At 29.8% G+C, this 17,251-nt stretch overlaps 1 protein-coding gene across 1 annotated transcript in view; it reads right to left on the minus strand.

The window, feature by feature from the left end:
• The window catches only part of LOC145270218 (uncharacterized), a 115,754-nt gene that overhangs the window by 90,578 nt on the left and 7,925 nt on the right, over positions 1–17,251 (minus strand). Inside the window, exon 2 of the mRNA XM_080125850.1 lies at positions 5,250–7,901. Coding sequence (XP_079981976.1) covers positions 5,250–6,515 — 1,266 coding nt within the window. The 5' untranslated portion in view covers positions 6,516–7,901. The remainder of the gene's footprint in view (positions 1–5,249; positions 7,902–17,251) is intronic.

Raw genomic sequence — 17,251 nt, forward strand, 5'->3', positions numbered from 1 at the left:
TTTAAAGAAGTTTTAACATCATTTTTTTTAAAGAATTTTTGACATCATTTTTTTTAAAGAATTAACATTCATTTTTTTAAAGAATTTTTAACATCATTTTTTTAAAGAAGTTTTAACATAATTTTTTTATAGAATTTTAACATCATTTTTTGTGTAAAGAAGTTTTAACATCATTTCTTTGTAAAGAAGTTTTAACATCATTTTTTTAAAAAGTTTTAACATCATTTTTTTGTAAAGAAGTTTTAACATCATTTTTTTTAAAGAAGTTTTAGCATCATTTTTTTAAAGAAGTTTTAACATCATTTTTTGAAAAGAATTTTCAACATCATTTTTTTTAAAGAAGTTCTAACGTCATTTTTTTAAATAATTTTAACATTTTTTTAAAGAATTTTTTTTAAAGAATTTTTTACATCATTTTTTTTAAAGAATTTTTAACATTATTTTTTTAAAAGAATTTTTAACATAATTTTTTTTAAAAGAATTTTTAACATTATTTTTTTTAAAGAAGTTTTAACATCATTTTTTTAAAGAATTTTTAACATTATTTTTTAAAGAATTTTTAACATCATTTTTTTGTAAAGAAGTTTTAACATCATTTTTTTTGTAAAGAAGTTTTAACATCATTTTTATTTAAAGAAGTTTTAACATCATTTGTTTTGTAAAGAAGTTTTAACATCATTTTTTGTAAAGAAGTTTTAACATCATTTTTTTAAAGAAGTTTTAACATCATTTTTTTAAAGAAGTTTTAACATCATTTTTTTAAAGAATTTAAAATCATTTTTTTTTAAGAATTTTTAACATCATTTTTTTGTAAAGAAGTTTTAACATCATTTTTTAAAGAATTTTTAACGTCATTTTTTTAAAGAATTTTTAACATCATTTTTTTAAAGAATTTTTAACATCATTTTTTTTAAAGAATTTTTAACATCGTTTTTTTTTAAAAGAATTTTTAGCATCATTTTTTTAAAAAGAATTTTTAACATCATTTTTGTAAAGAAGTTTAAACATTATCTTTTTAAAAGAATTTTTAACATCATTTTTTTAAAGAATTTTTAACATCATTTTTTTAAAGAAGTTTTAACATCATTTTTTTTTTTTGTAAAGAAGTTTTAACATCATTTTTTTTAAAGAAGTTTTAACGTCATTTTTTTTCGCTTATTTCTTTTCCATTTTGTTTTAATTTAATCCCCCCACTTCCAAACACCTAGGCAACGCTGGATATCCCCTCTAGTCTATTATATAAAACTGAAAATATATGTGTGCATTTTTTTGTATGTCCTGCAAAGGCTTTGGGGGGAGGGGGGGCTCGGGGGGTACCATTTGTTACAACTTTTTCTATACTCTATAGATTATAATATCTACGATTTACGAACGAACGTTGTGTTTATCTTTTATTTGAGCGACTTTTATTTTATAAAATTCCCACTATTCTGTCTTCTTGCGTGTTTTAATTGCCCAACTTTTACGCACTATTTTCGAGATTGTTTGATCGCCGCATCTTGATTTCACTTTTCAGTATCATAAAACGAAACTGTAAAAACAAATTTGTGTTCTCGGCCTTAGATGTCCAGAAAGCAAAAAAGGTTTGATCAATGCTGGGGAAAAAACCCGTCATATCAGACAATTGCTATTGATTTGCCAGGGGAAACAAACAAATATGCAGAAACTTAAATTAAAAGAGGTTTTACTTTCTCTCTTCTCATAGCCGAACTGGTTAGATGTCAGAGTTTTTCCCTTTCTTTTCCAATTTAGCGGTTCAAGCCTACCTTCCTACCAAAACTTTTTTTTTCTTTTACACTTCCAACCACCCAGTTATTGTCTTTTTTTTTTTAAACAGGGTTGGTTTGATATACCCCTCCCCCAACGCACACCTCCAAAAACCCGGCCATCACCAGGCACCCTCGCTAGTCTATAATATAAAGGGAAAAATATCTGTTTAAATGTATGTTTGTATGTCTGCCTAAAACTTTCAACAGAAGTGACGGATTTTCACGATATTGGTATCATTTTGAAGCTCAACCCATATCAAGGTTTGGAAGCAACTTCAGGATTAGGATTTATGAGTGTACAGCGATCAATGGAAAAAATTTATTATATTATTTTATTATTATTTTATTGTTATTTTATTATTATTTTATTATCATATTATTATTATAATTTTATTTATTATAATTTTATTTATTATAATTTTATTATTATTTTATTATTATTATTATTATTATTACTTTATTATTATTTTATTATATCATCATTTTATTATAATTTTATTATATTATTATTTTATTATAATTTTATTATAATTTTATTATAATTTTATCATAATTTTATTATTATTTTATTATTATTATTTTATTATTATTATTTTTTTTTTATTGTAATTTTATTATTTTATTATAATTTTATTATTATATTATTATAATAATTTTATTATTATTATTTTATTATAATTTTATTATAATGTTATTATAATTTTATCATAATTTTATTATTATAATTTTATTAATATTTCTATTATTATTTTATTATTATTTTATTATTCTATTATTATATTATTATTATATTATTTTATTAATATTTTATTATAATTTTATTATTATATTATTATAATTTTATTATTATTTTATTATTGTAGGTATTTAATTATTATTGAAATAATATATATTATATATATATATATTCACACATACACACACTTACAGGAAAGAAAGCACTAACCTGGTGTTTTCTGAAAACTGGGGGAGGTCTATTGCCACCCCAATTTCAGTGACCAAAATGATTGTTGAGAAGTCAATGGTAAACGGCTGTTGTGGCCTTTTTTTAACTGTGTGAGTTCAGTGAGTTGTAAGCAGTACAATTGAGGTGTTTGAAATTTCAGATGTGATTATTTTCCAGGAGTGACACAAGGTCAAGTCTTTCTTTGAAGAGTGTAACGTTAGGTATGTAGCCACCAAACCAGCCGCCAACATTGCCCTGCTTTTTATTGAAACTAACCGAGAGCTCTTTTTAGTATCCTCGTTGTTCCCTTAAGTGCAATTGTCTGGATCTCTTTTGCACTTGATTCACCAGGAATATTAGTTAGGTAGGACTTCAGGTTCTTCTTCATAAGCCCTGTGGCACCTATGATAACTGGTATGATTGATATCTCCCTAAGACTCCAGTTTCTTTTCATATCATACTTGATATTTTGTCTTTTTCCCCCTTTCAGCTCTGTTCAGAGATTAGGGACACTCACTTCCACCAAGGTCCTGGATATGACCTAAAACTATATCCGATGGTGAGGCCCCACCTTGCGAGCCTTGGGGAGTGTGGAGCCACCCTTAAATTGCCATTGCTCCCAGGTCCAATCTGACCCGGAGTGGTAGTACCTGTTAGGGTCCCAACTATGGGTTAAATAGAATCCGACTTAAAAAACAAATATACTCCATAACTAGATTCGGCATTAAATAACTTGAAAAAGGTTGATATGCCGTAAAACAAAAACAACCAACTAAGCAAAGTTGTAACTCTCTGACTTATTCCATATAACTATGTCAGGTGTGACAGCAGCATTTTCAACGTAGGTGACTCTAGGGATTACATGTTCATAATGTATGGTATACAAGTCATTTCCAACTGTTCTTTCAGGTCGATGTTCGCAGGATTTGCTGGTATGTTGGATGTTTAATTTTTTTACAGAAGGAACACAACAAAGCCAATAAATTGTACGATCGTTTCGGAAACAATGTTTTTATTGTGACAGATATTGAGTCATGGACAACAATTTTAGCATATAGTTTTTTTGAAAACAAAGTCTCATCATCAGGAAAATATTGGGTGTTTTTTTTTTAATAAGACACCATAAATTTTTTAAGTAGTGCAGATGAACCATTGTCACAATAAAAAACATTGTTTCAAAGGATGAACTCAGTGTCGGTCACAATAAACAACATCGTTTCCAAAACGATCGTACAATTTATTGGCTTTGTTGTGTTCCTTCTTATGAAACGGATTTTTAATTTTGATTTTGAATTATAAATTATCAATCACCTTACCAGATATAAAAGTAGCTCTAGGATATTTGACTATTGAGCTTTGATACATCGGCTTTACAACGAGCATTATTCTTTTCTTGTATTTTTAATTAAATTAGTATTTTTACTATAACATTAAAATACACTCTGCTCTAATCTTTAAATTAACATATATCTACTATATAGTAGAAACCTAATAAAAGGTATTACTAGTGGAGCAAAGAAGAACTGAGGCATCGCAACTAAAGGACCAGGAAACTTATGACTATGCACAATGTAGTACACCCGAAAGATTATGCTAATCATGACTAAACTCGGTAAAGACCTCAATAATCCATAAAATTACATCAACGATTTTTATTTGTTAAATATTTGAAAAATAGACTCACATTACCCAAATAACGTTTTTCTCCAGGAGGTGTCTGTATACTAAATTCAGTTTTTGTACATTGTTTAAAAAAAATACATTCAAATTATATTTTTCAAAAATTTGTTGCTATAATTTTTCAAAAAATCTTACTGTCCAGTTCGGAAATCCATACAGTATATCAAATGGAACCGTTTACTTAAGGCTACGAGGTATCGTGTTCGTTTTGTAAGCTGTACCGGATAGACATCTTAAGTTATTCATGATTGCTTTGTTAGTATCACCCATATAAAGGATTGAACCTTCAGCAATAAGAACGCATCACTATAATCAGTACTTTATCCATTACGCCAATTTCAGTAGAACAATTCTAGTATAAAGTTAGTGAGTCTAAAACCTATTCTCGTTTTAATACTACAATCTTATTTATCTCTTACAAGTATATATAAATAGACACACATACAAAGAAACACACATATATATATGTGTGTGTGTGTCTGTATATATATATATATGTGTGTGTGTGTGTGTTTGTGTGTCTGTGTCTGTGTATATATAATTAATAAAAACTGACAAATATAAAAACGAAGGATATTTTTATTTTTATGTTGAATATACATAATTTTTTGCTTCCAAATTGATTATTCAATTGTTATAGTACATATTTCTTGTGGTCTCTTCATATTGGTAGATTCCAAGACAATTAATCTAGTCTGGTGGAGTATTTAGCTTTGTGTATAAAATATATTTTTAGATTTTATTTTTGATAATCGTTTGCCATAATTATTAAAACTACAAAAATATAAAAATTATCAGTTTTGGTGAAATTTTTTATTTTTAAACATTTTTTTGGAAATTATTGGGACTTATGAAATTTCAGATACCATTTCTGTATTCTCTTGGAAGAATGGTACAAGGTCAAGTCCTTCTCCAATGTGTGTTCGTATATGTCTTTTAAAGTTTGTATTATTTGAAAATGTAGACCCGCATTCTTTACATAAATAAGGTTTTTCTCCAGTGTGTGTTCGGATATGGTCTTTCAGATGGTGGTTGTTTGAAAAAGAAGAGCCACATACTTCACAACAATATGGTTTTTCTCCAGTGTGTGTCCGCATATGACGCTTTAGGTTATAATTGTTTGTAAAACTAGAACCGCATATTTCACAAGAATATGGTTTCTCTCCACTGTGTGTCCGCATGTGGTGTTTGCAGTTTGCGTCATCAGAAAATTTTAATCCACATATTTTACAAGAATATGGCTTCTCTCCGGTATGTTTTCGGTTGTGCCTTTGTAAATGAGAAATCTGTGAAAATTTTGAATCACAGATTTTACAAGAATATGGTTTCTCTCCAGTATGAGTACGTATATGTTGTTTTAAGTGATGCTTGTTTGTAAATGAACAGCCACAGACTCTACAAGAATATGGCTTTTCTCCAGTATGTGTTCGCATATGTTGCATTCGATGGTGATTACTTGCAAAGGAAGATCCACATATTTCACAAGGATAAGGTTTCTTTTCTCCAAGATGCATTTTTATATGTTCTTTATAACTAACATTATCCTGAAATTCTGTTTGACATATTTTACAATGTTTTGTTTTGGTGTGTGTAAGGTTGTGCCGTCGTAGTGTAGAATCATCTGAGAATTGGGATCCACACACTTTACAAGAATACGGTTTCTCCCGGGAGTGCGTTCGACGATGTCTTTTTAAATGTGAAACTTGTGAGAATCCTGAGCCGCATACTTCACAAGAAAATGGTTTTTCTCCAGTGTGTGTTCGAACATGAATTTGCAAATGTTGATTGTTTGTAAAACAACATCCGCACGCTTCACAACGAAATCGTTTTTCTCCCGTGTGAGTTCTCATATGTCGTTTGCAGTTTGCATCGTCAGAAAATTCTGTCCCGCATATTCGACAGTAATAAGGTTTTTCTCCAGTGTGTGATCGGATATGACGTTTCAATAGAAAATTATTTATAAATGAATAACCACAGATATCACAGGAATAGTTTCCTTTTCCCATGTGTGTTTGTAAAAGACTTGTTTTTATATCAGTTTTTGTTTTTAAATCAGAAGTTGTGTTTCCAAGTCTGCATATCTCCAGAGAATAAGGTTTCTCTTCAGCAAGTGTTTCCATTTTCTTTTTTTCAAATATTAGTAGTTATTCATTCATTCTCAATTTGAATGGCAATACAATTGCAGCTTTCTTAAGACCTCTGTCCATTCATAGCTGATGGATTTGAAGCAAGCTACCGCTTGCAGATCGAATAAAGGGTTCTGAGGTTTTAAGAGAAAATCTATGATATAAATCGCGCCTGTCTGTTTAAGTGTATGTATGTATGTATGTATGTTTTGCAAAAACTTTCGACATTTCGATGATGGATCCTGGACAAGATTGGTATCGTTTTGAAGTTTGACGCCTTGAACAACAAATATAAACAAATTTGAAGTTTGACGTCTCGAACAACAAATATAAAAAAATTAGCCAAAAACATTAATTCCTTCATGCTAAACTCGGCCGAGAGTCTGATGAGCTTTCATATTCCTGTTGACAGTTGTGAGTCCCTAGCATATGATCGTAAGCAGTGGAGAACACTGATATACAGGGGTGTAGAACATGTTGTATACTCATACTTACAATAATTCAGGCATGATATATATATTCACATACACATGTGCAGATATCAAAGGAATAGTTTCCTTTTCCCATGTGTGACTGGATCTGTTGATTGTGGTATGAATCATTGGAAGATTTCATGTGTGGTTGTAAAAAAATTGTTTTTACTTTACCTATTTTTTTTAAAATTTAAGAGTGGTTATACTTTCCAGTGTGCATATCTCAAACGAATGAAGAAATAAATATTCATTCGTGTGTTGAGGTGGAGAGGGCTCCCATAAGCCGTGGTGAAGGCAACCTTTCTAGGAGAAGCAAATCTCTGATTTAAAAAACCATAAAGCGGGAGACCAGTACCCGCATTAAGCTGGTCTGCAGTTTAACTTGTTGCTGACTATCTTGCTCTTGCTTGCTGCTGGATCTCAACATTTTGAACCGAGAAAGAGACTTAGCTGTCGTACAAAGCTAAGACTTTGTAACATCATCTTTGGATAGATATTCCCTCAGGCATTTGTCTATAAAAATGTTCCTGTGATGATGGAAGTCATTTTTGGGCTCATGGACTTTAAGTGTCTGAGGGAGTGGCACTTGTCTGACAAGACGTTGCAATCATCATCATATATATGTATGTTGTTGATTGTTTTTATTATTGACCTTTTACTCTGATACAGTAATCAAACACGCAGCCTTCTCAATAAATAGCTTTCGTTTTAAAATCAGAAGTGGTTACACTTTGACATGTGCGTATCTCAGGGGACTGAGTAAGTGTGCACGTCGCTGGCAGGGCTGAAAAGTCATCTTTAGGCACATGTGACGTTCAGTAACTGAGGGAGTGGCACTCGTCAGACAAGACATCAAATCATCATATATCAGTGGAAGATTCTATGTGGTTAATGCAGGGGTTAATACCTGTAAATCAAAGAAAATAGCTTTAAACATTATGAATGTAAAACAAAGATGCATTAAGTTTTAATTGCTTTTTTTACATAGAAATCACCACTTATCAAGGCATTAAGGCAACTTAAGGATAAAGGTTATTGAGTGTATAGTAATTAATGGGATAATATTGTAGTAATCATTAATAATGGAAATTTGGTGGATTGGATTACTTAAGAGGGCGGTTAATCAAGAATTTGTTTATGTTGGACTTGAAGACAACCAAGTTGTAGTCAGCTGGGAAACAGTCAAACGGAAAAGAGTTCCACAGGCGTGCAGTTCTAAGAAAGAAGCTTTGTTCATGGAATCTGTTTTGATTTTGGCACAGATGAAGAGTAGGGAAAGTTATTGGCAGTGGTTTCAGCTAGACGAGTGTTTTTTGAATTTTAATTGGTTGTTTCATGTAGAAGCATTTTTGTGTTTGGTGTTTATAATAGTAAATTGCAGATGTGGATGTAAATGATTTGTTTTTACCTTAGCTTTCGATTTTAAATCAAAAAAGTTTGTACTTTTCAAACAAGTGATACAGGTTTTTTCTTAAACATAAAAATGCTGATCAACTCGATTCGATGCAAGAGATGAACCTTTCTATATAGTAAATAGTTATTTATTCGTTCGCCATTAAAAATTTATTTTATCTGTGAATGAGTTTATTTTAACTGCCATTTAGTTAGGACCTATCTGTTCATAGCTGATGGATTTGTTTCATGTAGAACAATTTTTGCATTTGTTGTTTATAATAGTAACACAAACCAATACTAACTAACACTTACCAAAATAACTGATGCTAACACTAAGCTATATAACCAATATTAACTAATACTAACATTAATCAATACTAACACTAACCAATAATAACCAATACTAACAATAATCAATACTAACACTAACCAATAATAGCAATAACTAATACTAACACTAACCAATAATAACAATAACCAATACTAACACTAACAATACCCAATACTAACTAACACTAATCAATAATAACTAACACTAACAATAACCAATACTAATAATAACCACTAATAACACTAATCAATAATTTTAAATGTGGTTGTAAATAATTTGTTTTTACTTTAGCTTTCATTTTTAAATCAGAAATGTTTGTACTTTTATTGCAAGCGAATTAGGTTTCTTCTTAAACATAAAAATTCTGATCAACTCGATGCAAGAGATGGACCTTTCTATATAGTAAATAGTTATTTGCCATTAAAAAATTATTTTATCTGTGAATGACAAGTAAATCCAACTGCCACTTAGTATCTGTGTCAAGTTTAAGTGTAAATACATTTGAAATAAATTTATATTTATAAAAATGAAGTGTTTTACAAAGAACAAAAATCAGGTATGTCTCAATCGTCTTATCCAAAACAATAATTAATAACTGACACTGCTTAGATAGGTGACCAGAGATCACATTAGAGCAGAGAGTTTGGGTTTTGTCACCAGGGTGTGTGGACGTACTCCAAGAAGGCTGGGAAGCGAGGCTAGATGAAAAGCAAGCATGCAGACATGTAAGCAGACTCCTGTTATTTCTATTATTTTTCTGCATGCACAAATTCATTGCTTGAAGTTGTTTAATTTTACATTTTTGTTACCTATGTGTCAATAGCTCAAACAGCTGGAGTGCTAGATGTTTTGGTTTCGATTCTAGCTGATGGCACCCAGAGCATTTTTTTTTTAAACTTTAGAAATCAGTACTATATATTAGGTGAGATATTCAATAGAAAATTGGCTCTATAATAATAAATAGAAAATGTACATGAATTAAAACATATTTTTAAATATTTTACAACCTGGCAAGGTAGGGCACTTCCTGCTAATACTAAATAATGAAAGCAAAATGCTTTAATCACTCTTATTGGTCAGATGAAATTAAAAGCTAAACAGCAATCAGACACCAACGATGGTTTTTAACGAGTAAAATCTTTGTTTGGATTGGTGAATACCATGTACAGGAATGTTTGCAAGTTGAAATAAAAAAAATGTTCATTTCAAATTGTTACTTTTGTGCATGTGCAAATTCATTCAAGTTGTTTCATCTTGTAATAGATTAAATACTTTGGTTTCCATTCACATCATTTTCTTCTAAACCTTTTCAAATCAGTACTATATATTAGGTACAATATAATATTCAATGTATGGCACATTGACAGATACAATATAATATTCGATGTATGACACATTAACACACCGGTTCTTGCTGGATCACCAAGCAACATTGAACGTGGTCAGTACTAAATTCAGGATCGCCATAAAATGAATGGTCTGTAAAAATGGCAATCATTTGAGATCCCTAGCACCACTTTACGACTTTTAGTTTTGGAAGAAATAGAGTTTGCAAATATGGAAACAGACATTTTTCTGTTTTATTTGGATTGTTATAATAATCATGTTGACACACCATTTCCGACTGGATCACCAAAGTTAAGCAACAATGAACCTGGTCAGTACTAAATGGGTGACCATTTATGACTTCCAGGTGCTGTATGTGCTCTCTGCTTATCTCGGTATTGCTTCCAGTCATCCTGGTCTTCTCCTTGCCACTGGACTCAAGCAGTGCCGATTCAGGAAAGGTGTGGTTGAGGATTGCACAACCCTTGCCTCACAATTATATGTGCCGCTATCTCTACAGGGGGTATCCTTTGTCTTTCTAGACTGAACAAAGGCATCACTATTAATATTCAATATATATATTAGGTACAATATAATATTCAATATAGAATTGGCTCTGTAATAATAAATATGAACTCTGCATGGATTAAAATATATTCAAGCATATTTTATCACCAGGTGAGGCTAGGCGCCCTCTACCCCCACCCCGCCAATTCAAAATATATCTGGTTAAAGTGTGGCTACTCAAAAGAAATAAGTGACAAGACTCCAAACGAACTTGCACAAAGCAGCTTCAAAGGCTAAATTTATTGTCACATAAGAAGCTGAGGATGCAAGGAGACTTGATTCCAGCAGATATAATCATCAACATCATCTTTCATATAGAATGATGTGGTTCTTGGTTGTCGAACTGTGTTGGATATAGACTCGAGAGTCAAGAATATTCTGTTGTCACAGCCCTAGTAATCATACACCAAGGATGATTTATAACAAGTAAAATCTTCTTCATTTCAGATTGTTACTTTTGTGCATGTGCAAATTCATTCAAGTTGTTTCATCTGGTAAGAATTGGTTTCAATTCACATCATTTTCTTTTAAGACTTTTCAAATCCGTACTATATATTAGGTACAATATAATATTCAATGTACGGCACATTGACAGATACAATATAATATTCAATGTACGGCATACTGACGGATACAATATAATATTCAATGTACAGCACATTGACACACTGGCTCTCGGATCACCAAGCAACATAGAACCTGGTCAAAACTAAATGGATGTACATTTGGGACTTCTAGGTGCTCTCCGCTTATCTCGGCATTGTTTCCAGTTGTCCTGGACTTCATGCCACTGAACTCGAGCACTCAAGCAGTGCCGATTCAGGAGAGGTGTGGTTGTGGATTGCACAACCCTTGCCTCACATTACATGTGCAACCGCATCTACAGGGGGTATCCTTTGTCTTTTAAGACTAAACAAAGGCATCGATATTAATACTCAATATAGAATTGGCTCTGCAATAATAAATCTGCACGAATTCAAATATATTCAAGCAGATTTTATGAGCAGGTGAAACTCCAACCGCCTCCCACTCCCACCGCCTCCCACTCCCACCAAGCAAGTTGAAAATATATCTGCTTAAAGTGTGGCCACTTGAAAGAAATAAAATGTGACAAAACTCCACATGTACGTGCAAAAAGTAACTCCAAAGACTAAATCTATTCTCACATAAGAAGCTGAGGATGCAAGGAGACTTGACTCCAGCAAACATAATCATCAATAGGAATGTTAATCCAGTCTTTGAGAAGATTTTCATCCCAACATCAAGTCATGATTTCTGCATCAGTTGTACCGCCATTTTTCTTTTCAGCTCAACAACTCGAATCTATGGTCCCCCCTCGCCAAACTTTCACAAGAAATACTCATCTAGCTGAAAACACTATCAATAATTTCCCCCACTCTTTATCTGTGCTTAAATCTAAACGTAGATTCCATGAACAAAGTTTCTTTCTTAGAACTGCATGCCTGTGTAACTGTCTTCTGTTTGCCTGCTTTCCAGCTGACTACAATATGAAAATATTTAACCGATAAACTTTTAAACTACTCGTCACATAACATTGAAATTAACAGGAAATAGTAATCATACATCACAAGGTTGATAACAGGTAAAATCTTTGTTTGGATGAATAACGCGTACAGAAATGTATGCACAATTTTCATTTTAACTTGCTGACTTATTTCTATTACTTCTGCGCATGTGCAAATTCGTTCATTGCTTGAAGTGGTTTAACTTTTAATTTTTGTAACCTATCTGTCAATAGCTCAAACAGTAGGGAATGCTGGAGTGCTAGATGTTTTGGTTTTGATTCTAGCTCATGGCACTCTTCAAGTCCAACGTAAACAAGTTCTTGATGAGCCGTTCCCCTTAAGTAATCCAATTTACCAAATTTACACTACTAACAACTACTATATTGTCTCATTGACTACTGTAAACTTCTTTACCCTTATCCTCAAGTGGCCTCTGGGCCTTGATAAGTGGTGCCTTTTGCCAGTGCAACAAACCACGTGAGGGGATTTTTGGTGACAATTAACAAAGCAACATTAGACAAAATTTCTTTTAACATTTGGATACTCTTGCATAATTTGACCCGAATTCTCGTGAATTCCCGTCAAGCATGGATCGGGCGAGACTGGAAATCATCGGTGTCAGCCGAGCGTTGTTCAAATGTTGGAACGCTAACTCAACTTTTTATTTTATTTATTTAATTTTTTTTTTCTGTTATGTTTTTAGTAATTTTTAAGGTGATATTAAGGGTGGGGGTGACTTTTTATTTTCTGATTAGTTACTTATTTATTATTTTTTTATTGTTATTTTTATTGAATTTTTGGAGTTTGATTAGCCAATGAAAAAGTGCTATCTAAATGGAAGTAGACGACATTCGAATTGGAAGAAAGTGACTAACCCCCCCCCCCCAAAAAAAAAGAAAAGCTGAAAAACAAATATATTTTCAAACTCACCAAACAGAAATATGACAGGCAAGAAAATAAATCTATATATGTTGGAAAAAGAAATGAAAACATCGATGCAGACAATCTCATATTGTCAGGAGAAAAAATTGCTGTCCCTAAAAAATAAGGTGCAACCATTGTAAACACAAATGTTTACTTAATAAAAAGATTGTGTGTAAAGGATGGTTTCTCCTGGAGATGTACAAATGGACAGTGCCACTAAAAGAATTTGACTGAACAACAAGTGTTGAAAATAAAAAAAATAAAAATATGGTTACAAAAAAGAAAACAAAAACTTGTACTTACACCTAACAATTATAACAATTATAACAATTATATGTTAAAAAATCTTTTCTTACACCTAACAATTATAACAATTATATGTTAAAAAGTCTTTTCTTACACCTAACAATTATAACAATTATACGTTAAAAAACTTTTCTTGGAGAGAAAAAAAACAAAAACTTTCTGTTGATAAATATTTTGCAAAAAAAAAAAAAAAAAATCAAATACTAAAATGAAATAAATATATTTTCATTTTTTAAGGTAGATTTTTTTTTTGTTGTTATTTTTTACTTTCATTTGTATTTTTTCCGGTTTGTTTTGTTTTTTTTCATTAGTCTGCGTCTGTTACGACTCGCTTGGCTGACACCGATGATTGCTGGTCTCGCTCGATCCATGCTTGACGGGAATTTGGGTCAAATTATACAAGAGTACCAACATTTGATATGCTATAAACATATGGAGGTGGAGACTTATCAAGATGCTGTACTTGCAATAACCCTTATCCCTGAGTGGCTTCTGGGCTTTGAGAAGTGGTGACCACCGTGTAAAAAAAAAAAATAAATAAATATAGAATAAATTTATAGACTTGATAAAATAAATAGAAAATTTATTTGTCAATTCAATAAGGAAAAAAACAGCAATGGGAAGAGGCTGTTATAAACGCTTTTTATAGCAAAGCATTTCGAAGCCTAGTGCTTCTCATCAGAAGAGAGGTAGGTCACAGATATAGGGAAATGTGACATCTAGCTTGGGTTACATTAGGAAGGAAATATAGAATATGAAAAATAAAAATAAAGACAAAAATATAAATAAAAAACATGGAAAAGATGAAGTATAGGTGGACATGCACTATAAATCATAAAAAAACAATTTTCTATATAAAAAACAACTACTTCATCAATTTATGTGATTTTTGGAATATGACATTTTCATTCACTGACTTTTAAAATATTTATATAGTACAAAACTTTGTTGAAATTCAAAGACTTAAATTTTTTCTTTTTTGTAACTTTTGTTTATTTCATCTGGGATTTCTTCATTACAGCCGTTACAGCCGTTTCGTTAATGGGATGGCAATTTTATGATTTTATGTGTTCATAAAAATCTCCTGATTCCCACCAACTTATCAAATGTTGTTTCCTTTGGATGTTACCAACACTAACACCAGGTTTATCATGTACAAAATCAACTTTTTGTTGGTAACATCGAATGGAAATAACATCTGATGAGTTGGTGAGAACAGGAAATTTATATGAACACATAAAATCATAAAATTGCAACCCCATTAACGAAACAGCTGTAATGAAGAAATCCAAGATTAAATAAACAAAAGTTACAAAAAAGAAAAAAATGTAAGTCTTTGAATTTCAACAAAGTTTTGTGCTATATATATATATATATATAATGAAAATTACAATTGAATTTACCAAAATGATCCAAGATGGTAAAATTAAAGTAAATTATATATATTAAAGAATTAATATTTATAAACTTATCTCAGCCAGATATAAAAGCTCGATAATACCAAATAGGAAATAGAGCTTATAATATGAGCAAACAGTTAATGAAATATGTTAAAAAACACTTTGAAATGAGTTAAAAACATATTTAATTTGAAAAGGAAACACTAGATAAATGGATAGTCCTTAATCCGCGGAGTTTCGAAGAAATACTCTCCTTCTCATCAGAGGGTAGGAATTAGCAAAATGCAGGATCGGATTTTGCATGCAGAAGTATTTGATGAAACAACAAATAAGTCAAAGATCTTACTTGAAAACAAAATAAGTTAAGCAGAGGGAATATGGTAAAGAAAAAGGTGATTACACATTAATGGATAGTCTGGTGGAAGATAAAAATATCCAGTGACGGTAAAATCCAAATGTAAACCTTCAAGAAAGTTAAAAGAATTCCCATTTGTACAAGTAAAATCCAAAGAAATCCCGTAATTGGAAGAAGATGGTCCATAATAACCCAAAGGCAGAAATCCATGGAATAATTCACAAAAAAGTGTGTACAAGGAAAAAATAATATATATATATATATATATATATATATATATATATGAATATTGGTTTAAAAACGATGGGTAAATTCTCTATATAAAGACTTATCGAGATATAGAAGGCTCAGCATATGAGGGTGGAGCATAAACACAGAATAAAATTATAGACATGATAAAATGAATAGAAAATTTATTTGTCAATTCAATAAGGAAAAAAACAGCAATGGGAAGAGGCTGTTATAAACGCTTTTTATAGCAAAGCATTTCGAAGCCTAGTGCTTCTCATCAGAAAAGAGCTGGGTCACAGAAATGTGACATCTAGCTTAGAGTACATTAGGGAGGATATGTAGAATAAATATGTAAAAAAAAAGACAAAAATATAAACAAAAACATGGAAAGATAGATGAAGTATAGGTGGACATGCACTAAAATTCGCAAAAACAAAAACCAAACTATTTTCTATATAAAAAACTACTTTATCAATTTATATGATTTTTGGAATATGACGTTTTCGTATATCAAAAATGGGGCAGATTTGCCGTTTAGTTGTACAAATAGTCTCCAACCCTGTTATCAAAAAAGGGGGCATTTTGGGTTGTCACCGGTATATATCAAGAAGTTTTTTACATATAATTTATTTTAGATGAGCCATATTGTTCAACAAATAAAATGATTAAACGTGTTTTATTTTATAATTTTAAAATTTTATTTTATAATTAAAAATTTTTATTTTATAATTTAATAATTTTATTTTATAATTAAAATGTTTTATTTTATAATTAAAAATTTTTATTTTATAATTTAAAAATTTTATTTTATAATTAAAAATTTTTATTTTATAATTTAATAATTTTATTTTATAATTAAAATGTTTTATTTTATAATTTAAAATTTTTATTTTATAATATAAAAATTTTATTTTATAATTAAAAATTTTTATTTTATAATTTAAAAATTTTATTTTATAATTAAAATGTTTTATTTTATAATTTAAAAATTTTATTTTATAATTTAAAAATTTTATTTTATAATTAAAAAGTTTTATTTTATAATTTAAAAATTTTATTTTATAATTAAAATGTTTTATTTTATAATTTAAAATTTTTATTTTATAATTTAAAAATTTTATTTTATAATTAAAAATTTTTATTTTATAATTTAAAAATTTTATTTTATAATTAAAATGTTTTATTTTATAATTTAAAATTTTTATTTTATAATTAAAATTTTTTATTTTATAATTTAAAATTTAAAACATTAAAAACAATACAAATAATATGGTGGTTAACACATAAAAAAGAAATGAAAAACGAAGTTTTAAAATGATTAAATGTGTTTTATTTTATAATTTAAGTTTTTATTTCAGAATTTAAAATTTAAAATATTCAACAATACAAATAAGATTTTGGTTTGATTTTACATTTTATATTTGTTCTCGGATGCAAATGATGATGAGTCAATATTTAACTTCATCTTTCATTATTTCTTTTTGAGAACCAAACCAACATTTCATTTATATTGTTTAATATTTTTATTTTTAAATTATAAAAATAAAACATATTTAATCATTTTAAAACTTCATCTTGCATTATTTCTCTTTTTTTTTATTTGTAAAACAACGTTGTTTATTTTAAATTAAATTTTAATCACAGGATTACATTTTCAATAATCACGTAAATATAAACAAACTTCTGCTTACGATATATACACCCACCGGTGTCGACCCAACGTGTCCCTTTTTTCTTATAACAGGGTTGGAGGCTATTTGTACAACTAAACAGCAAATCTGCCAAAAATTGTTTTAATATGGGGAAAGTGAACTGGCACTAAATCAAAGTATCACTTTATGTTTCGTACATTTCATTTAATAAATACAGATATGTCTTCCCCAAACAGCCCACCTG

The sequence above is a fragment of the Euprymna scolopes genome, chromosome 46 (genome assembly GCF_053919585.1).
Source record: "Euprymna scolopes isolate OS-2025 chromosome 46, ASM5391958v1, whole genome shotgun sequence".
Lineage (NCBI taxonomy): Eukaryota > Metazoa > Mollusca > Cephalopoda > Sepiida > Sepiolidae > Euprymna > Euprymna scolopes.